Here is a 23,957-nt window from a genome sequence, read left to right on the forward strand (position 1 = left end):
TCCAGGTGTCCTGAATGTTGATTCCTCAATCCAGTTTTATACCCATTAAGGCTATAGGCCCCACCTTGATGCTTGAAGGTTTTTTTCCTGTTTATCTTTGTATTTCAATCTAAGCCTCTCTTGCCCCCTCATCTACTTAATGAGTCCTGTCAGATCTATCTTAAAAATATTTATTCAGATCATATCCTTCTTTTCTGCCGTTGCGGGTGTTCAGGTCCCCTCTACTGGGCCCATTAAAACTATTTCCTAAGTAGCCTCCTACCTTCCATCTTATTTTCCTTGTTCACAAGTAATCACCTAGACCTAATACTATATTAATAAGTATTGAATCTGTCCCCTTTGTCCATTCTCATTTTCTTTACTTTTTCCAAGGTATATGAATCCCTTCTTATGTTGTCTTCTACGAAACTTCAAAATCTTATCTCTAATTCCTGTCACCATTCAGAATGACTTACTATTCTTTCAAATGTAACTGAGATTTCTGTTGATTGCATGCTCTGTGCATACTCTTACCTCCATATAGAATCACGCTCTCCCCTTCTCTGCCATATTTCAAATTCCTGCACTGGTGTCACTTCTGTGGAGCCTTCTTGGACTCTCTTCCTGGTTCCAGAACACTCTTAAATATTTGTGGTCTGGTGAACCTGAGCCTTCAGACGTTGAAACTCCTAAGCTGCCTTTCAGATGAGAGAGTAAATCTGTTTATTAGCTGACGAGGGAACTCTGAACCATGGTACGAATTAAATGGCACTCCTTGTCTACAAGTGTTTAAGGTCTGATCATATAAATACCATATTTTTGTATGTCAGTTTATGTATTCACTAGATTATTTTATTGAAATGTTTTTGAATTGTAGGGACCTTGGATACTTGTGTAGAAGATGCATGCTGAAAGCTTTGGGCCTTTTTTAACCAAAACATTTCACCCCTAATTTGTTATTTGTTGGGTTTCTTGGTAAAATTTCGGATGAGGAAAAGAAGTTTTGATATCAAAAATAATTTTAAAATTCTTGTTTTATTTTGTCTACTTGATTCTTAATAATCCATATAGCTGCCTTTTTTCACTTTCCCTTCTCCCTGAAAAGAAACTAAGCCAAGTATATTTTATTCTTACTCATCTTTGTTTTTCAAAATCAAGTATATTTTACTCTTACTCATCTTTGTTTTTCCAGTATCTGTTGAAAGAATGTAAATACACCAATACAGATTATTGTATAGCATTTAATTTCTAATTATTTATTTATTTTAGTTATCAAGTGGGAATCCTGTATATGAAAAATACTACAGACAGGTAAGATTTTTGTATCTTTGTTGTCCTGAATGACTATAAAAATACTTTCAACTCTTGATGGTGTATTTGCAGATTACTACCCATCTGAACACATTTAATGTGTCTTGTTTTCAATTTCTTGTGCTTTAGCCTCCTACTTTGACTGCTTTTTTTTTTTTTTTTAAGATTTTATTTATTTATTTGTCAGAGGGAGAGAGGGAGAGAGCCTTAGCAGGGAGAATGGCAAGCAGAGGTAGAAGCAGGCTCCCTACTGAGCAAGAAGCCTGATGTGGGACTCGATCCCAGGATCCGGGGATCATGACCTGAGCCGAAGGCAGTTGCTTAACCAAATGAGCCACCCAGGAGTCCCTGCTTAATTCTTTTTGACAAGCTATCAGAAAAATGAAGGAAAGAGACAATTAAGCCCAAACATTTAATTATCTTAAATGTCTATCCATATAATGTATACCATTAGATATGTTATAAAATCCATATAACATTAGATATATTAATCTAGATATAAATATCCAAATTCATTTTAGGCCAAATAAGAATGACTTTTCTGTTGTTTTTAAGACTTATTAAAGTTTAGGGGCGCCTAGGGCCTCAGTTGGTTAATCAGTTGACTCTTGATTTTGGCTCAGGTCATGATCTCAGGATTGTGAGATCAAGCTCTCCCCCCACCCCACCTCCTGGGGCTCTGTACTCAAAGTGGAGTCTGCTTGTTCCTCTCCTTCCCCCATTTCCCTTCCCCACCTTGCACTCCTTTTCTTGCACGCATCCTCGCTGTCTTAAATAAATAAATAAAATCTTATTAAAAGAAGATGTTTTAAGTTTAATTTTTACAAAGTTAAAACTATGATTTTCATACAAATATGAAATGAACATGTGTCAAGGATTTTATTTACTTCAGCTAATTACTGGAAGAACAGTAAGATGTAAAAATGAGAATATGAGTTGTAGAGATTTATTTATTTATTTATTTATTTTTCAAAAGATTTTATTTATTCATTTGACAGACAGAGATCACAAGTAGGCAGAGAGACAGGCAGAGAGAGAGGAGGAAGCAGGCTCCCGGCTGAGCAGAGAGCCCGATGTGGGGCTCGATCCCAGGACTCTGGGATCATGACCTGAACCGAAGGCAGAGGCTTAACCCACTGAGCCACCCAGGTGCCCCGAGTTGTAGAGATTTATTTTCTCCAGTAGGCCAAGTTCATTTATTGGTATGGACAGGAATCATTGCATTGCTGTCAGTTTTCTATAATTTAACTTCTATTCCTCCTAGTGTAAAAGAGCCTAGTGAATAGAAAGTCAATGAGGGGTTCATACATCAAATCTGTTGAGGGTGTAGACAGTCTCATTTGCCCATTTCCAAATACTGGATCATTTTTCCTAACAGTCTCCTTATCTGTGATCATGATCACAGAAAAGGCTATAATTTGACCTGGCTATTTACATAATTACAGCAAGTTTATTAATGAACCATTATAAGTCTCCTTGGGTACGACTTGCAAATCTACAGACATACACTCACTATATAACAACTTCAGAGCCTGGAGAATTAATTTCTCCCTGAAATTTCTAAAGAATCTTGTACTTTTTAAAGCCTTTGGTATTTTTTTCTCTATCTTGAGACTCGGACTCAAACCTTAGAAATTCTTTCTCCCATTTTTCATCTGCAGTACATACGAATTTGAATGTATTTATCTCATCTTGAGGATTCCCATATCTGCTAAGGTTCCTAGCCTGCTAAGTGACCTTGCTTTACTGTCGCTGAGACTGGGACTCTATAGACCAGGTTGCAGGCCAGTTTTCTTGAGAGGGTTTTCTAGACATTGTCTCTGCATAAGTCAGTCCTTTTTCTTTAATAGCAGCTTTTTCTTTCTGAATAAAAGATAACTGTTCTCAAATAGGCTTTATTTTGTGCAGTTTATTTACACAACTATATCCTGATAAAAAGGAGAAAAAATTATTTAACCTGTTAATAACTAAATTGCCATAAAAATAAGGACATTCCATTGAAAGATTTGTTTTTGAGGTCTGAAGGGTCAGTGAAAATCAGATCCCATCGAAAGCTATTTCATTCAGTTTACAAAAGCAGAACCTACTAAATTGAGGGCTAAAGATAACATAAGGAGATAAAAAGAGCTTTTTTACATATCCATTAGAAAACAGAATATTAAAAATAATACCAATAGTATTCCAAGTTAGTAACCATAATTAAATATTCCTCAACAGTGTATTCAGTCCTGTGTAATTAATTCTTCTTCCCCTGAATCTTGGGTCAAGAGTCTGCTTTCATGAAATAAAACTACTTCTAGACTCCATAGTTCTGGATTATTTTGACTTAGTTCACCAGTACAGTCTGAGAGTTGTCTAAGGTGATGTCAGCTCAAAAGCCTTTATCCAAAAGTCTGTGTTTTGAAGTGTTAATAATTCAGGTTATGTGGAATTGTTCTTTCCACGAGGGTTTGAAACTGTCTTTTTTTGTCTTTGATGAAGACACAGATTCTAACCTGTAGCTTACGGCAGAGCCTTTGGGCAAGTGTCAGAGTACAACAGAAACTCCTGTACATGACAGAGACTAAATGGCTGTTTAAATTTATTATAGTAGCCAAAAGAATGGAAGATAGTAAAATTGGAATATGATACATAAATATTTCATGAGAGTTTGATCAGTGTTTCCCTTGATGGTCCCTCTGTTTAGGTCATGCTAGGGATAGATGTCCCCCACCCGCGAATCTCCTAGTCGGGGGGTAGACAAAGAAGAAGGAGTTCTGGAGTTTTTTTTTTCTTAAAGATGTTATTTATTTATTTGACAGAGATCACAAGTAGGCAGAGAGGTGGGGTGGGAGGATGAGGGGGGTGGGGAAGCAGGCTCCCTGCTGAGCAGAGAGCCGGATGTGGGGCTCAATCCCAGGACCCTGGGATCATGATCGAGCGGAAGGCAGAGGCTTAAACCACTGAGCCACCCAGGCATCCCGTGTTCTGGAGATTTTTAGAGGCAGGTTTCTCTACCCTTTTTGTACTTCCTGGTTACTCCAAATTGGATTGGGCATTTTTTTTTTTTTTTCTGAGTGCCAGATTTATCCCGTGTTCCAGCACTCAAAAGAAAGGACTTCTCTTCTCTGTCTTCGCTGGGATTGGCTTGTCTGGAATGCTTTGTGAATGTTTACAACAAACTCAGTCTTTTAACTAAACTGGAAAAACAGCTAGCTCACAAATATCCTTGAATCATGTTACTTTTCCCATGACTTTTTAAAATTTACTTTTCATTTTTACAAACAATTTTACTTTAGGAAATCTTTATGGAAGTGACAGTCATTTTTTGAGCTGTTTTCTGTTTTAAAGGAAAATCCCTATAAATTAAAATGATGTGTTTTTGTTAACGCGCTTTAGGAACTTAAGAATTTTAAAAACGTTTCCTTAAGTTTATTATGGAATCACTGCTGGTTTTCAATCTGATACTGCTTTGATTTTGTTTTTGTTTTTTTTTTTTAATTGTTGCAGTGGCTAAGAATAAGTATAAAAGCAGAAGTTAATGATTTAAAGATGTTTGAAAAAAAAACAGATAACATATACAGCTATTCTCATCTGTCAGAAGACCTTTCCAGGAAATTATGCCCTTTTCCTTCTATTACTATTAAGTTCATTAGAATTTATTTATTTATTTATTTTTAAATTTATTTGAGAGAGAGAGCATGAGCAGGAGGAGGGACAGAGGAAGAGGGCGAAGCAGATGCCCTACTGAGCAGAGTCCAATGTGGGGCCCTTGATTCCAGGACCTGAGTCGAGGGCAGACGCTTAACTGTCTGAGCCCCTCAGGTGCTCCAAGTTTATTAAATGGCACCTATAGAAGACTTGGAATCAGAAGATAAATGTTAATATTGTGACTCCACTAATTTTGCTATACTTCCTCTAAGCTTTCAGTTTTCCCATTTGTATAATGGGTGGATAAAAAAAAAAAAACTGTAAATGACCAGTGCTGTTGAGATGGTATTCTACTCATGTGGTTCTCCATATATTTCTTGGCTTTTGTCAGTCAAAAGATTCCTGTTCCCTTTTTGAAAAAGCCAGTTCCCAAGTCACAGGGAGGAAGGCAGGTAAAATGGTGATAATTTTGTCTTTGTGGTTTTTGTCAACTCACAGTTTGTATCTTTTCAGGTTGATACAGGCAATACTGGAAGGGTATTGGCTTCTGATGCTGCTGTTTTTCTGAAAAGATCAGGGCTTCCAGACCTGATTCTTGGAAAGGTAGTGTTTGTTCATTTCAACTAGATTATAATGAATATTTATGTAGTGGTATAAATAAATTGGATGCAAATTTAGAAGGATACCATCAGGAAACTTAGAAGTAAGAATTGAATCATTGAAGCAGTTATAGTAATGCAATGGAGGGAATTTGTGGTGCTGTGATTTACCCTTTTGAAAAGTAAGGTGTTTTTCAGATTTTTAGAAAATGAATTACTTTTTAGTGAGATAAAATGAGGAAGTAATAGTACATTTGGGTATTGTGGGGAGAAACAGTGCAGCCTGGGAACCTTGCCACCCACTCAAGAGTTGGCTCTATCTCTGCTTCCTCTATTACAACTGTCTCTAACTGTGTTTAATTTGTGGTGAATAGAGTTGGGGATAAGAGGCTTAGAAAAGGATACCAAGAAGTGGGAAGTCCCTCTCCTGTTGACTCCTTATACATGATATTAATACTATTTATTATAAATTTATAATTTATTCACAAATAAACATAAACTATAAGAAGATCATCTTAATATGGATCTAAAATCAAGGTAGTAGGTTCTGGTAGAAAGAGCATTAGATTTGGAGTTAGAACCTGTCTTAATGAAAAAGGCATTGGACTTAGAAGTTAGAACCTGGGTTTCACTTCTTTCCTTGATGCCTTAAATGTTCTTGAGTAAGTATCTCACTGGGTCTTAGTATCTTTGTGTAGGGTTGCACTAAATAACTAAGGTTTCTTCCCACTTTTAATTCTATGATTCTTAAATCTGAGGACCAAAGAGAATGAAATTGTATATTACAGGGATTTAATTTATTATCTTTAAGACGATTTTTGTTTAAAATATACATTGACTTTTTTTTCCCTGAATTTCAGATTTGGGATTTAGCTGACACAAATGGCAAAGGAATCCTGAACAAACAAGTAAGATTCAGAGATACATATGAGAAATTTTTTGAGTGCTTCAGAATAAAAACCAGGATTTTTTTTCTAATTTTAAACTAGGAATTGGTTTTTTACCAACATTAGGGTTTTCAAGGGCAAGTGTTACAACAATATATTGGAAAATATTTCCAATTCAGTAGACATTAAAGTAACTGATTCCCAAAGGTTAGTTAGTGATCATTTGGTGACATTGTTCTCCTAGAATGTCTTAGTCTGTTGGGGGTTCTCTGACAGGATAACACAGACTGGATGGCTTATAAATAGCAGAAATTTATTGCTCACAGTTCTGGAGGCTGAAAATACAAGATCAGGCTGCCATATGTTTGGGTGAGGACTGTGTTCTTGGTCGCAAACTTCTTGTTGTATCCTTAAAAGGCTGAAGGGGCGAGGGATCTTTCTGGACCCTTAAAGCACTAATCCCATTCATGAAGGCCCCACTCTGGTGTCTTAAGCACTCCTCAAAGGCTCTACTTTCTAATACCATTACCTTTTTCAACATACTCAGTTTCTTACCTGTACAGTATACTTACTTGTGAGTGTTATGGTCTAGGTTTTACTTGGCATATAAATCAAAAAATGGTTTATATGCCATAAGTATACCCTAGACTAGAAATACATGAAACAATTATGGGTATTGAACACCATCAGTGTACTTTGAAGTTCATTCAGCTTGTTGGGATGAATTTCAGAGGTCCACAGGATTGAATTCAAAGCTTGCTGCATGCTGATACATTGGCTGAGCACTGCTACTCAAAGTTAATTCCCCCATATAGGATGGCTGAAGCAGCAGCATACTTAGAAAAGGGATGGGAAATTTAGATGAGAGGGTCAGAATATCCAGTCTTTTAATTAGGATTAAGATTAAATTTAATTAAGATTAATTAAATTTAAATTAAGATTCTAGGGTTAGCTTGTAGATTGGAACCCCTGGGCAGGAGGGCCAGTTGGTCCATTGGAGACATAGGAAAACTAACTTAATATGAGCAGCCAAGGTAGTGTGCATTCAGTCAGCAAATATTTGTTGAGTACCTGTTTTGTTTGTTTATTTATTTATTTATTTATTTGAGAGAGAGAGAGAGAGAGACAGTGAGAGAGAGCATGAGAGGCGAGGTCAGAGAGAGAAGCAGACTCCCCATGGAGCTGGGAGCCCCATGCGGGACTCGATCCCGGAGTTCCAGGATTGTGTCCCGAGCTGAAGGCAGTTGCTCAATCAACTGAGCCACCCAGGCACCCTGAGTACCTATTTTGAATCAGGCTTTGGAAATGCAGAGGTGAACGTGATAGATGTAGTCCCTGTCTTCATGAGTTTGTAGTATAATAAATTCTTCACTGATATTCCTGGACTTTGGATGTTGAGTTTGAGCTGTCTTTGTTAAATCCAGGTGGCTGGATTTGTGGGTCTGCAGTTAAACTTTGATGTTTGCATTGGAGCAAAAGATTTTTGAATTAACATGAAAAAGAAAGGAAAGAAACCAATGTTTTTTGAGTTTCTGTGTGCCAAAAATGACAGTAGGTGTTTTCTTTCTATAGTATGGTTTTTGTTTTGTTCCTCATAATACATGGCAGGGTAGGTATTAGAAAAATTTTGCAGGAAAATTTTATTTAACTTGCCTGTGGCCTCACAACTTTAAGTAGCAGAACTAGAATTTAACGCAGGAGGACTATTTCACTTCAGAACACATCCCTACTATGGGGGTGGACCTGATTACTTAAGAGTAATTGAATCTCTCATAGAATGAGAAAGGAGAGAAGGTTGATGCTGGAGTACTTAGAATACCGGCATTTATTTATTTATTTATTTTAAAGATTTTAATTATTTGAGAGAGAGAGCACGCGTGAGCAAGTGAGCATGCAAATGAAGGGGGAGGGGTAGAGGGAGAAGCGGATTCCCTGCTGAACAGGGAGCCTGAGGCAGGGTAACCGACTGAGCCACCTAGACACCCTAGAATACCAGCATTTGGAGGTTGGAGGAGGCATTGACTGCAAGAGAAGAGACTTGAAGGGTCAGAGGAAAAGTAGGAGAGTTTTACGAAGCTATTTTGATGGAGGAGAGTTTCTGGGAGTTATCATGTTCAGACTGCCAAAAGAATAAGCAGGATGAGGCAGGGTCTTTTGTTTTGTTTTTTGTTTTGAGGCTATTGTATTTGGTAGCTGAGAGGTTATTTGTGACATAGACAGTGGTTTCTCTGGCTAATGGTGGGAGTTGAAGTCAGATTGTATAAAAGCTTTGTATAATATAAGATTGTACAATAACTTTGGATATATGTGAATGAAACGGGAAGGGGAGATCTTGAAATACAATCTTTGCAAGATTTTGTGAGCGAAGGCAAGGTATTGTAGAAAGCAGACAGACCTGCAAGGTTCTAAGAATAGGTTAGGAATTGGGTAAGAAGGGTATAGGTGGTTTGAGCAAAGTGAAGGGTTGATTGCATCAACAACTATACTAAGTTGTAAGTGATTATAACTGGAGTAAAAGCATTTGTTACATCTTTTCCCATACCTGACTTTAACTCAGCTGAAAACCAGTTGCTTCAGTATCTCTGCATTTATTTAAAGGCTTCAAATGCCAAAAATCCAAGGACCTTTGGGAGAGATTTACACGTATTTTGAAGTCGGAAGTTATGTAATTGTTTTAGACGCTGCACAGTAGCTCTGTATTCTCTGTAGCTTTCCTGGAATAGCAGTGGTTGAGTCACATCAGTGATTGGCCCAGTTTCAAAATTTATCATCTTAAATTCAGAGATGACTTTTGATAACATTCAGTTGTTATTTTCTTCTAGGCTTTTTTCCAGACTCTTTTTCCTCACTTAAATGATAATTAAATATTTTTGAAGCATGTGTTAATTCCATATAATTTCTACTATCTGATTGTATCACAGTTCATTTAAGTATTTTCCCATTTATTAATACTTTCTGCTGTTTATAATGTTAGGAACATCTTTGTACATAGATTTTTTTCTTAATTTTAAAGCAAATGTTTTCAGGCAAATGTGCTGTTATATTTGTTGCTACATAAAGATCTTGGAGTAATTATGAATTGTTTTATATTTTCATATTATAAGTGTGTGGATGGATGGATGGATAGGTAATGCACTTAACTTCATGCTTCTCTTTCTCAGGAATTCTTTGTTGCTTTGCGTCTTGTGGCATGTGCCCAGAATGGATTGGAGGTTTCACTGAGTAGCTTGAACCTGGCCGTCCCTCCACCAAGATTTGTAAGAAATGATCTTAAATTTAAATTTTATTTAATTAAAAAAATGATATTACATGATTTAAAAATTAAAAAAAAATAGAATTGCCATATTAAAAGAAATTCCCCTAACCCCTATCACCCAGCTACCTGATTTTCTTTCTTAATGGCTACTGCTATTATTAGTTTCTTATATATCCTTCCAGACTTAGTATATGTGTATATAAAGAAATATAAATACCCACTTCCTCATTTTAAATTGCTAGTAGTATATAATTAATAAATACAATTCTATACCCTTTTAGTAATATGTTTTAGAGATCTTTACATAAAAGCATCTTTATTCTTTTTTATAGTTATGTAGTATTTCCTTCTATTTATATAAAATTTTTAAAGTTTTAATTTAAATTCCAGTTAATTAACATACAATGTAATATTTCAGGTGTACAGTATAGTGATTCTCACTTCCATACCATACTATACAGGTGTTCATTACAGTAAGTGCCCTCCTTAATCCCCATCACCTGTTTAACCTATCACCCCCACACTCCCCTCTACCATAACTTATTTAACTTCCTATTGATAGGTTTTTAGCTTATTCCTAATATTTTATTATTAAAATTAAAAAAATGCTGCAATGAATAATAACTTTGGATATGTGTCATTTTGCATGTGCAGAAATATATGTGCATATTTTCAGAAGTAGAATTGCTGTTTCAAAAGTTTGTTCATTTGTGCAATTTTCATATATAATATCAATTTGCCTTCTACAGTGGTTGTACTCATCCACAGTTCCGCCATCAGTTGGTTGAGTGCACTTTTGCTAACATACTGTTAAACTTTTTGAACCTTGTCAATTTGAGAGGTGATAAATGGAACATTAAGTGTAGTTTTAATTTGCCCGTTTTGTTTTATAGAGTGAATTTGAGTAGTTTTTCTCATGCTTATGAGCCATTTATATTACCTTTATGTGAAATGTCTGTTTAAAGCTTTTGTTATTTTTCTTAGGTTATTAGTCTTTTTTTTAAATTAAATTCTAGAGGCTACACTCTAACACCCACATCCACCCCCCCGCCACACACACAGATTTTTTCCCCCCAGTTTGTCATTTGTCTTTTGACATTGTGGTGTTTTTTTTTGTTTTTTTTTTTCCCCCCATAAGGAGGTCATTGTTCTTTATGTAAATGAGTTACTAGGATTTAATTTTTTTTAATCATTTCTTTTTACACATTTATGTTAGTCTTTTTTTTTTTTTTTTTTTTTAACATTTTCTTTGTTTGTTTGTCAGAGAGGGAGCATAAGCAGAGGGAACAATAGGCAGAGGGAGAAGCAGGCTCCCCGCTGAGCAAGGAGCTGGATGTGGGACTCTATCCCAGGACCCTGGGATCATGACCTGACCACAAGGCAGATGCTTAACCGACTGAGCCACCCAGGTGTCCCACATTTATGTTAGTCTTGATATCAAGTAGGAATATGGATTCAAATTTATGTTTCTTCAAGATGGCTACTTTATAGACCTTATACAGTTTATTCAATAACCAGTCTTTTCCTTACTGATTTGAAATGCCACCTCAGTCATGTATTTTGATTTCTTTTTGGATTTTTCTGTTCTTTTTGATCTGTTTATCCATATGTTCATCTCATATTGTTTTAATTATCATATTTGATAATTTGTTTTTACATCTGTTAGAGTTAGTCCTCCCTACCCTGTCCCCCTTTTCAGAAGTTTCACGGCTCTTACTTTTTTTGTTGTTTTAGATTTTATTTATTTATTTAGAGAGCGAGAGAGAGCGCGATTTGGAGGGAGAGTTAGAGAGAGAGGGGAGAGGGAGCGGGAGAAGCATATTCCCTGCTGAGAAGAGAGCCTGACACAGGGCTTGATCCCAGGACCCTGAGATCATGACCTAAGCTGAAGGCAGACACTTAGACTGAGCCACCCAGGTGCTGTGGCTCTTACTTGTTTCTAAATTCAATATTTTTAAAAGTATTTGGTCTGAGTATTATGAATTTAACTTCAGTTTTGAAAATTTCTGCGTTTGTAAGTTTAGGCATGGAATCAGAGGGTTAATTTTAGGGATTTGTTGCCTAACTATGTTATTATAAAAATGTTTCAAATATATCCATCTGTTTCTACAAGCAGATAAATATAACAACTTGGGCATGCTGTTAATACGTTCATGTACTTGTAACTTAAGAAATCTTAAGTTGGGTTCTTGTCCCAGTTTGCTTTCCTTAAATAGTGTTGGGAAAAAGTCATCAGTTAACAGGGCCACAAATATTTTTGTTACATTGTATCTTTATCTTGATATCAGTTGTAATAAGATTTCTTCTATAACACTTAAATATTTCAGTTAGTTCTCTAATATCATTTATGCAGCTAACTCAGATAACTTTTTGTTTCATTTCTATTTAGATAAAAGTCTAATAGAGTCAGTGTAGAATAGTGTCCTGTGTGGTTTGAGTTCCAAATTTTGTATGAATGTATTTAAATCCAAAAACCACTTTTTCTTTGTTGTTTATTGATGTGAGGTTTTCAGCTCTTCATGTGCTCTGTTTTCCTTTTTAGCATGATACCAGTAGTCCTTTGCTAATGAGTGGATCTTCTGTAGCTGAACTCCCATGGGCTGTAAAAGTGAGTAAACTTTTTAACTACTTTTTCCTTATCACTGCTTTGCTTCCTACCCACATAATCCTTGTCCCCTATTTCCAAAATCTGTTGTAATCTGCATGAGACTTTCATTTTTACTGCAGGGAAATACTGATATGAGAAATCTTTTGAGAGATCTTTGTCAATCATTTTGTGACAATTAGTATAGCTTAATCTAATTTCTGTTATAGTATAAACTAAAAATGGTTATGTCATAATCCTATTTCATGAATAGGTAGTTTGCCTCACTGGTTTTATTTCCTGTTCAAAAATTGTGGTTAACTAGATAATTCTCTTTATGGGTCTAAAACTAACAATTCTATATGAAATCTTTTTCTGAAATGGGTATTTTGCATTGTATCTATTTGGAGACATCACACTAGTTATAACTATCTTACCAGATTTTTTTAATTGTAATTTTTAAATAATATTAGAATATAGCAGTTCAGATGATCTTTAATAAATATGTACAGTTTTGTCAGAAAGTCATTTGGTTTTTATGTTTATGTATGCTTGTGTGTTCTTAACTAATTCTGAAAAGTATAGGGATCTGGCTTTGGACAAATCACAAACAATAGTTTTTGTTTTTGTTTTTGTTTTTTTCAAGATTTTATTTATTTTAGAGGGAGAGAGAAAGAGCACACATACAAGCAGGGGGAGGGACAGAGGGAGAGAATCTCAAGCAGACCACCCTCCCCCCCGAGTATGGAGCCCAACCTGAGGCTCCCCACCGAGTATGGAGCCCAACCTGAGGCTCAATATGGGGCTTGATCTCACAACCCTGAGATCATGACCTGAGCAGAAATCAAGAGTTGGACTCTCAACAGATGGAGCCACCCAGGTGCTCCATGAACAGTAGTTTGGTTTTTTGTTTTTTTTTTTTTTAAGATTTTATTCATTTATTTGACAGAGATCACAAGTAGGCAGAGAGGCAGGCAGAGAGAGGGGGAGAAGCAGGCTCCCTGTTGAGCAGAGCCGGATGTGGGGCTCGATCCCAGGACCCTGAGATCATGTCTTGAGCTGAAGGTAGAGGCTTAACCCACTGAGCCACCCAGGCACCCCTGAACAGTAGTTTTTTGTTATACATGTAACTTCCCAGGATTTTAGGGAATGTCCTGTTATTGATAAGGAAATCTTGCTTTAGGAAAAATGGGGGAAACTTGATGTTTATTCCTATGGTGGTTATTTTCTTTTTAAAATCTGAGTTTGAAATGTAACTGATACCATGTTGAGAAAGTCATAGAATGTCACTAAATAGCTTGTGTGTTCTCACAAAAGTAATTTCCTTGCTATGGATTTAAGTGAGAGGGTTGGACTAGATGCTCCTCTCAGAGCCCTTCCTATCACTAAAATCTTTCCATGAAGCTCACAGTAGAAAAGCAGACATAGTGTTCGAGCTACGAAAGGAATGGAAGGGATACTGGACTCTTGTGTAACTTTTAAATTATTATTTATAATAATATTTTTTGATGAAAGCAATTTTTTTAAAGATTTTATTTATTAGAGAGAGAGAGAGAGAGAGAGAAGGAACAGAAGCAGGGGGAATGGGAGAGGGAGAAGCGGGCCTCTTGCTGAGCAGGGAGCCCAATGTGGGGCTTAATCCCAGGACCCTGGGATCATGACCTGAGCTGAAGGCAGACCTAATGACTGAGCCACCCAGGCACCTGCAAAAATTATTTTTTAAATAATTTTAAGGATATGTTGCCTGTTCTTTGAGGATTTGATTTTTATAACTTCAGTTAAATGCATATCACCACTATTTAACTTGTGATCTTTTTTATATTATAGTCTGAAGATAAGGCCAAATATGATGCAATTTTTGATAGTTTAAGCCCGGTGAATGGATTTCTCTCTGGTGATAAAGTTAAACCAGTGTTGCTCAACTCTAAGTTACCTGTGGATATCCTTGGAAGAGTAAGATATTATTAAATTCTAAATGTAATCTTTATGTATCTTACTTTTGTATCTACCAGGAGCATTTATAGCTTATTGTTAAAAAATACTTAGGCCTTATTTTGAAATTATATTATTATAGAGTTTTTTGTGTTCTGATTTAATATATAAAATTATTGCCGATTAATTTTATTTGACATTCCCTCTAAAGTATAAGTGCTTGAAATTAGTTACATATATAAGCCCTTTGAGTAGGTCCTTTTTTCTTTGTGCTGTATGCTCTGATTTCCCAATTCCTTGATTTAATTTCTAGGGACCACCAGTATTTTGTATCTGCTACCTACTTCATAGCTGTGTCGTGGGGCTTTGCCATAAGGAATAGTTTCATCTCTGAAATCATTTGTTCTACTCTCTAAATAGAACTTCCCATTTTTCTAGATCTCTTTCATAAGTACTTGGAAGACTAATTCTTTGACTTCACTGGACCTTTAAGTCTGAGTCCTTTACTTTCTCTGTTTTTCAAATTAATTCTTTTCCTCAACCAACTTAATTCACAGTTTGATGTTGATATCTTTGGCTCCCTTTGCCATGTGTTCTAACCTTTCTCCTGACCTGGTGATAATCCAGCTTTGTGTTAAGCTAATTATGTGCCTTCTGTGTGGTTGAATATGGACTGCTGAGAGTCTAATAAAATTGGTATCATCATAATTTGATGATCACCAACTTCAGCTGGGCTTTCCCTACTCTTGGACTATTTCCATACTGATTTCTCTCTAGGCCTCTTTGTACTTCAAACCTCATCTACTCTCATTAACCCTCCAGCGATTTCTTTAATCCCTTGCTTGGTCAGAATACATGGGGTCAAATCCTGTCTGCACCATTTCTTAGATATGTGACCTTGGGTGAATCATCAGAAAACCATGTATCAATTTTTTAATATTTCAAATGAGCACGATTGCCACTTTATAGAGTTGTAAGGATTAAATGTGATAATGTGTATATTCAGCACAGTGCTTGGTGCATATTCTTTGATGCTAGCTGCTGTGATGCTGATGGTGATAATGACTTTACCACCACATCATCAGTAGTAGTACTACTGGATCAGTGTTGTATAGGTTAGGTGCTCAGTAAATATTAATTTAAAAGCCATTTTCCAGTATTGTTTCTCATTAATCATTTCTCCGCTATGTGATCGTATGAGATTTCTAAACTATAAATATAATCCTGTTATTTTTTTTACTTGAAACTAACCCTCTTAGTAGCTTCCTGATGCATTTAGGGTAAAGTCCAAATTCCTTCAAGACACTTAATGACCAGACACTTGTTTATCTCCATTCCAGTCTCTTACTTTCTCTTTCTGTCCCAAGTAAAATTTTGTTGAATGACTTAAATATCTTATTTTCAAGGATATAACATAGTTTTATAGCTGGTCTAAGGTATGCAATCTACTCTGTATTTAAACCAAATCTACTAGGTCCTTTTAGATTTATTTTTCCCTTGTAAGCCCTGGACATTAGCTGGTTCATAATTAATATTCACTAGATATATCTTTTGATTGATTAGAGATTCTGTATGGAAAACAATAATAGACTTAGTTGGAAATCTTTATGTTGAATACTGATTCTATAACCTAATAATGGTTGCGTGATCCTAACTGAATCATATTCCTCATGTCTAAAAGCTGGTTGATAGTACCACATGGAGTTGTTGCATGAATTAACTGAGATGATGTTTGTGAAAAAGCATTGTAGCTGTTTAAAGTGCTATGTACATAATTGTTTTCTTATTTGAGAGAAACAAATACTTTCTTTAAATTTTTGTAAGGAATTTTTATTTAAAAATATTTGTTTTAAAAATTATGACTTTTTCCAATAATGTTAATATAGAATGTAATAATGATTTAATAAAATGTTCAGCAAAAGTGAGATTTCTCTGAGAAATAGATATTTTAATGTTTAGATGAAATTTTCCCCCCGATTTAAGTATTTGGTGTTTACAGGTACCACATGAAATGAAAGAGCATTAATCTTTGTCAATTCTTTTGTTTTTAAGGTTTGGGAGTTGAGTGACATTGATCATGATGGAATGCTTGACAGAGATGAGTTTGCAGTTGTAAGTAGCTTAATGGTCTTAAAAATCTTAAACCTCTTAATGGTTTTCTCCAGTGCGAATTTCCTTATTTAGTTTATCCCCAGAAGAAAACTATATTTCCTTAAGATTGTTGGTAGGAGTATTTTTATTAAAAGTGTACAGGTAGTCAATACATATTTTTTTTTTTTTTTAAAGATTTTATTTATTTATTTGACAGAGAGAGATCACAGTAGACAGAGAGGCAGGCAGAGAGAGAGAGAGGGAAGCAGGCTCCCTGCTGAGCAGAGAGCCCGATGTGGGACTCGATCCCAGGACCCCGAGATCATGACCCGAGCCGAAGGCAGCGGCTTAACCCACTGAGCCACCCAGGCGCCCCTCAATACATATTTTTAAACAAATGAATAATAGAGAATGTATGTTCTTACCATCTTTATATTATTTGACTTTAAGGTACATAGGGTTCGCTGAGTGGTATTGATCCTTTGTATCCCATCTTAACCAGGCATTGCATCTCAGTACCTCCTTCTGCTATGGAATAATTTTACTTCAAATATACCCCCAGATTTTCACATTTGTTTTATTAAAGGAAAACATGGATAACACTGTAGTTTCACTTAATGTATAGAGTCAGAGGAAGTTTTGACATCTTATCTGAAGACATGTCATCTTTGGAAATGGGGTTAATTCCAAATAGAGTTGTATTCATCTCTTCCTTAAAGAGTAGATACAATTTTGTTGTGAGCTTATGAATAGTAAATCTGTAATCCCCCTTTTAATCTCTTACGTGGAAACTAGTCTTCAGATTTTCTGTCTTTATTTTGCTGAGAAATTATCTATTTCTTTGACTTTATAAACTCATGATAGATTTGCATTATTCTTTTAAGATCCTCTGGGGTTGTAGTTGTGTTACTTTCTCATTCCAAATCTTATGTATTTTTGCCCCCTCTCATCTTTTGTTTAATTGAATTTTATATAGTTTATAAATCTTTTTTTTATGTTTATTTATTTATTTATTTATAAATATTATTTATTTATTTGAGAGAGAATGAGTGAGAGAGAGCATGAGAGAGGAGAAGATCAGAGGGAGAAGCAGACTCCCCAAAGAGCTGGGAGCCTGATGCGGGACTCGATCCTGGAAGTCCGGGATCATGACCTGAGCCGAAGGCAGTCGCTCGACCAGCTGAGCCACCCAGGCGCCCTAGTTTATAAATCTTTTAAAAGAGCCGTCTTTTGGATGTATTTATCCTTTCTCTTATGTTTTGACTTTTTCATTCTTTTCAGCTTTTATCTTAATTCTTTTTTCCTAGTTTCTTTTGGTTTGCCTTAAAAAAAAAACTTTTGAAAATGAGTACTGAGTCCCTTTCTTATTATCTTTAATATTGAAAAAATTTAAAGCATGTATTTTCTCTTGAGTACAGGTTTAGTTGGATTCCATAGATATTGATATAAAGTATTCTCCTTTTTGCTACTTTTAATTTTCTTTTAAAGATTTTATTTATTTATTTGACAGAGAGAGACACAGCGAGAGAGAGGGAACACACGCAGGGGGAGCTAGAGAGGGAGACGCAGGCTTCCTGCGGAGCAGGGGATTTCTCCTTCGACCCTGGAATCATGAGTTGAGCCAAAGGCAGTTGCTTAATGACTGAACCACCCAGGTGCCCCTACTTTTTAGATAATTTTGAGGTTTTTTTTTTAATCACCTGTTTAGGAATATGTTTCCTAATTTCGAAGTAATTAAGTTTGTTTGGTTTTTAGTTACATTTGTATATACCTTTTTTTTTTTTTAAAGATTTTATTTATTTATTTGACAAGCAGAGATCACAAGCAGGGAGAGAGGCAGGCAGAGAGAGAGGGGGGAAGCAGGCTCCCCACCAAGCAGAGAGCCTGACTCGGGGCTCGATCCCAGGACCCCGGGACCATGACCCGAGCTGAAGGCAGAGGCCTCAACCTACTGAGCCACCCAGGTGCCCTTCCCCGCCCCCCCCCTTTTTTTTAAAAAGATTTTATTTATTTGTTTGACAGAGATCACTAGTAGGCAGAGAGGCAGGCAGAGAGAGAGGGGGGAAGCAGGCTCCCCACCAAGCAGAGAGCCTGACTCGGGGCTCGATCCCAGGACCCCGGGACCATGACCCGAGCTGAAGGCAGAGGCCTCAACCTACTGAGCCACCCAGGTGCCCTTCCCCGCCCCCCCCCTTTTTTTTAAAAAGATTTTATTTATTTGTTTGACAGAGATCACTAGTAGGCAGAGAGGCAGGCAGAGAGAAAGGGGGAAGCAGGCTCCCCGATGAGCAGAGAGCCCGATGCGGGGCTTGATCCCAGGACCCTGGGACCGTGACCTGAGCCGAAGGCAGAGGCTTTAACCCACCGAGCCACCCAGGTGCCCTGTTACATTTGTATATACTTTTAGCTTGATTAGATTATGCCCAGAGAATGTGGTCTTTAAAATCTCTGTTTAAAAATTTCTTGAGGTTTTTTTGGTTGCCCAGTTCGTGACCTGTTTTTACATATGTTCCCTTGATGTGTCTACATTTCTGTTTGGGAGATAATTAGACCTCTATAAACTCATCATATCAATTTTATTGAGTATGTTTCTGTTTTGCCTTATTTTTCTTTTTTTGTCTTTCATAAGTTTTATTCTATTTATAGCCTAAGAGCCAACTAAAATAGGAAGAATAAGTATTATTACATTTGGGGGAAAAAATACAGAAGTGGAAACTAAAAGTGACTTGAGTTGATGGTCCTAAGTCCCTAGTATTTTTATTTTAATTTGGGTGATAGTTGGGAAGTGATAGGGGATATACCCCCTCACAGTGGTGACAGAATTTTTCCCAGCTACATATTTGAGGTTGATTCAATGTTTGTGTGGTGTTTTTGTGAGAGAAAGTGATACATTGAGATTTGGCTGATGATGTACTTTGAACGACTGTCAAACTCTGTATGTTAACTTTTTATAAATAGCTTTTGTGTTAAGAATACTGGCATAAAATCTGGGGCTCCTGGGTGGCTCAGTGGGTTAAGCTTCTGCCTTCGGCTCAGGCATGATCTCAGGGTCCTGGGATCGAGCCAGGCATCAGGCTCTGCTTAGCAGGAAGCCTGCTTCCCCCTCTCTCTACCTGCCCCTATGCCTACTTGTGCTTTCTCTCTCTGTCAAATAAGTAAATAAGTAAATAAAATCTTTAAAAAAAAAAAAAAGAATACTGGTGTAAAATTTTGCATTGGTAAGATTTGTAGAGGGATTTCTTTTTTCTATAAGGACAATTAAAAATTTAAAGAAGCATTTGTATAAGCACAGTTAAAAAAGATGGAGGATAGTATTATCCTCATTTGATTAATGGTAGTATGTGCTAAGGTAAGTTTATCTTAAACTACAAGATAAACTACAGTTTATCTTATATGCCCTGAAGGCTTTTACGTTACTCTTTTTTAGAATAAAAGTAAACGTTTATTGAAAGAGTAATTTAAGAATGAATGACGCATTTATAAGAAGTTACTACTTAAAAAAAATAGTGAACATCCATATGCCTTCTCCTAGATTTACTAATTTTAACCATTTTGCACATTTGATTTCTTTCTGTGTGCATTCCTTAGAAATTCTTCCCAGCTTTATTATGCTTAGTGCCTTTAATTTTGGATTCCAGCTCATGTGATAATTTTTTTTAAATATTTATTTATTTGAAAGAAAGAAAGTGTGTACAAGTTGGGGGGCAGTGGCAGAGAGGGAGGGAAAGGAGAAAGAATCTCAAGCAAACTCTCTGCTGAGCGTGGAACCCGAGGTGGGGGGATGGCTTGATCCCACGACCAAGATATCATGACTTGATCCCAGGGTCCTGGGATTGAGCCCCACATCAGGCTCTCTGCTCAGCAGGGAGCCTGCTTCCCTTCCTCTCTCTCTGCATGCCACTCTGCCCGCTTGTGATCTCTGTCTGTCAAATAAATAAATAAAATCTTAAAAAAAAAAAGATATCATGACTTAGGCCAAAATCAAGAGTTGGATGCTTAATCAGCTGAGTCACTCAGGCACCCCTCCTGTGATATTTCTGCTGCCTCTGTTCTCTTTTTATCTGGATTACCTGATATTTCTTATATTTATAATGTATCTCTTGAGAACAGCATGTTGCTGTGTTTCAGTTTTTTACCTCATTTGACAGTTTTGTCTTTTAAGATAATGATACAGATACTGATTTTTATTCCCTCTACCTTGTTTAGTTAACATTATTGTTTTCTCTCTTTTTTTTTTGTTTCTGTTGTTGCTGGTTATCAAGTAGTGATTCATTGAATTTTCTGTTCTTATTAAAGTGGAAATTCTGTTATATCTATTCCATTAATGGTTAATAACACCTATCTCTGTACTAAATCATACTTATTTCTCTAGTAGCTGAAAATAAGTTAACCTTCACTCCAGTAAAACAAGTCCTTTAGATTATTTTCACTTCTTTCTTCTTTACCTCCTAACCCCAGAAGATTTTAGAACCTTTTTTTTTTAACTTAAATTCTAAATTTTACTCAGTTAATTTAGTTCTTTTGGTTCCAGGATTTTCCTTGTGGTTTTGTCAGTATCAGTAGTCTCACTCGCATTGTTTTGGTAGACTTTATGTGATAAATCTTTCCCATCTTTTTATTTCATGAACAACATAGTCCATACCATTTTTTTTTTTTTAACTTTTCAGGGTCTGTAACTTTTTTTAAAATTGAAATAATATGATTAACACACAGTGTTGTATTAGTTTTAGGTGTCCAGCATAATGATTCAACCATCCTATACATTGCTTAGTAACCACAATAATCACAATGAGTACAGTTACTGTTACCAGACAATGTTATTACACTCTTATTGATTATATTCCTTATGCTGTGATTTTCATCTCTGCGACTTATTTTACAACTGGAAGTTTGTACTATTTAATCTCTTTTATCTATTTCACCCATCCCTCCCCACCACGTCCCTCCTGGTAACTGCCAGTTTGTTCTCTGTATTTAAGAGTCTGTTTTCTTGTTTGTCTCTTTGTCTCTTTGTTTCTTTGTTCGTTTATTTCTTAGATTCCACACGTGAGTGAAATCATGGTATTTCTCTTTATCTGACTTATTTCACTTAGCATCATATTCTCTGGGGCCATCCATATTGTTGCAGATGGGAAGATCTCATACTCTTTTTTATGGCTGAGTAATATTCCTGTGTGTGTGTGTGTGTGTGTGTGTGTGTGTGTGTGTGTGTGTGTGTGTGTACCACATCTCTCTAACCATTCATCTGTTGGTGGGTACTTGGGATGCTTCCATCTCTTTGCTGTTGCAAATAATGCTGCAATAAACATGGGGGTGCATACATCTTTTTGACTTAAGAGTTTTGTTTTCTTTGGGTAAATACCAGTAGTGGAGTTACTGGATCATAGGGTATTTCTGGTTTTAATTTTTTGAGGAAACTCAATACTGTTTTCCACAGTGGCTGCTCCAATTTATATTCCCACCAACAGTGCATAAGGATTCCTTTTTCTCCACATCCTTGCCAACACTTGTTATTTCTTGCCTTTCTGATTCTGGCTAGTCTGACATATGTAAGGCGATACCTTGTTATGCTTTTGATTTGCATTTCCCTGGTGTCTCCTTTAGTATATGAAATTTTTCTGTCTTGCTTCTGTGACTTAGGCATTATCAAGGCGCACTAGCTAGATATCCTGTAGAATGTCTGCCAGTCTAGGTTTGTCAGATGTTTTTCTCATGGATAGACTAGGGGTATGGGTTTTTGGAAAGAATACCACAGGTGTGATATGACTTTTTCATCACATTTATCAGGTGATACATAATGTCCACATGCCATTAATGGTGATGTTAATCTTTGTCACTTGGTATAAAGATGCCGTTTGCCAGATTTCTTCACTATGAAGTTACTGTTTCCTCTTTTCCTATTCTGTTCTCTGGAGAGGCAGACTCATGCCTTTTTTACTTTGTATTCTGTCTTCATATCTTTGTACTGGGTTTTACATTCTTAATAGGCCTTAAATTTTTCTGTCAAGTAAGTGGTCTGAATTTTTGTCAGTAGCATTTGTTGGGTCCTCATGTGGAAAGTTTTTGGCACTTTGAGATTTATTAACTGTATTTGTATTAACATGTTCACATTGTACTGAAGTCAACTTGTTACATGGTTGCTGGTTCTACCAGGTGGTAAACATAAAAGGTCTTTCTAGTTTTGTATTTCTGGTGCCTAGCACACTGCCTGGTGGCTAGAGATTTCTCAGCAAATATTTTGTTGAATTAAATTAATGAAAAAAACTTGTATTACTTGGAATACATAAGAAATACCTGTTATTTTCATCCCAGAATGCTATTTTGAGAAATTAAAACTGGCAGTTCAAGTAGATGAAGGAACAAATAAAACTCTTAAGGTAACTCCTAAAATACTGGTTCTCAAAGTATGGTCTTCTATTAGCAACATCAGCACTACCAGAGAACTTAGAAATGTAGATTCTCAGGCCTTAGCCTAGCCCAGCTAAATCAGAATTTCTGGGGTAGGGTCAAAGAAGCCCTCTTAGATATTCTGATAGCCACTAAAATTTGAGATATACTCTCTAAAAGCACAGAGAATAAAAAGAAAATAAAGAAGCTACTGGTAATTGACTGCAATAGTAAAACTAAATCCCCTCTTCCCTGCTATCACTGAGAAAGCTTAGGCTTGATTTTGCCAGATTTCATTCCTTTCCTTTCCCTTTCTCTCTTTCTTTTTTTCTTTCTCTCTCTCTTTCTTTCTTTGAATATGGTGCATCATTTGATTTAGTTGGTATATTTGTTTCAACGGCAGGCTTTGACTAGGCTAAAGTACAATATAATAAAAAAAAAAAAATCACCCAGCAGTATACTGTTCACTTTCTTCTATTTTATTTGCTAGAAAATTTTTTGGCTTCACTTTCATCAGGGAAACTATTTTCAGTGCAACATGAAATTAATGATAATTTTTTTTTTAATTTCCAAAAAATGTGTTGCCTGTTGGCAGCAGATAGCTGACATGACTTTTTTGCTTCTAGTGTCTCCTTTTCCAGGAAATGACTCCCATCTGTAGGGAGAGGAATGCTGACCTTTAATGTGCATGTTAGTCATTTCTTTTAGTTCAGTGCCAATTTAATAATATTGCCTATATCATGAATTTGGTTGAAAGTATGTGCTAGCCAGATGGTTTTCACTCTGGAGTTTCAAGCTTTTGAAGATAATAAAGTTTGTGTGTTTCTAAAACTAAATTGAATTCTTAAAGTTGACTAGTGAGTGGGAAGAGGAGAATTCTTGGTTTGGGCCAAACAGTTAAATATGGTCCCAGGACAAAGAGCATCAGCATCCCTGGAGACTTCTTAGAAATTTAAAATATTGGGCCCAGCCCAGACTTAGTGATTCTAGAATTCTGGGAGTGGAGCCTAGAAATCTGTGCTTTATAAAGTTGTTCAGGTAATTCTGATACCTGCTACAATTTGGGACCCACTGGGTGAAAGGTTAGTTTTATCCCTTGTAGAGAACATGGTATTATAAAATTCCATGTGTACTCCTAATGAAGCTGATAAATCTGAGAAAAACCAGAGCTTTGTAGCTAGATCTTTGTCTGAATCCTATACTATCACTTCTTTAAAGAATATCAGGCAAGTTACTTGGCATTTCTGAGCTTCAGTTTCTTCATATATAAAATGATATTTCTGAGGGCGATTCACAGACCT

General features: G+C 36.2%; 1 protein-coding gene across 2 annotated transcripts in view; it reads left to right on the plus strand.

Moving 5' to 3' along the window:
- The window catches only part of EPS15 (epidermal growth factor receptor pathway substrate 15), a 140,986-nt gene that overhangs the window by 30,687 nt on the left and 86,342 nt on the right, over positions 1–23,957 (plus strand). For both annotated transcript variants that reach the window (XM_080801409.1, XM_080801410.1), the window contains exons 2-8: positions 1,249–1,290; positions 5,434–5,523; positions 6,380–6,427; positions 9,568–9,663; positions 12,205–12,270; positions 14,074–14,199; positions 16,231–16,290. In XM_080801409.1, the coding sequence (XP_080657535.1) occupies positions 1,249–1,290; positions 5,434–5,523; positions 6,380–6,427; positions 9,568–9,663; positions 12,205–12,270; positions 14,074–14,199; positions 16,231–16,290 (528 nt within the window). The remainder of the gene's footprint in view (positions 1–1,248; positions 1,291–5,433; positions 5,524–6,379; positions 6,428–9,567; positions 9,664–12,204; positions 12,271–14,073; positions 14,200–16,230; positions 16,291–23,957) is intronic.

The sequence above is a fragment of the Martes martes genome (assembly GCF_963455335.1).
Source record: "Martes martes genome assembly, chromosome: 4".
Taxonomy (NCBI): Eukaryota; Metazoa; Chordata; class Mammalia; order Carnivora; family Mustelidae; genus Martes; species Martes martes.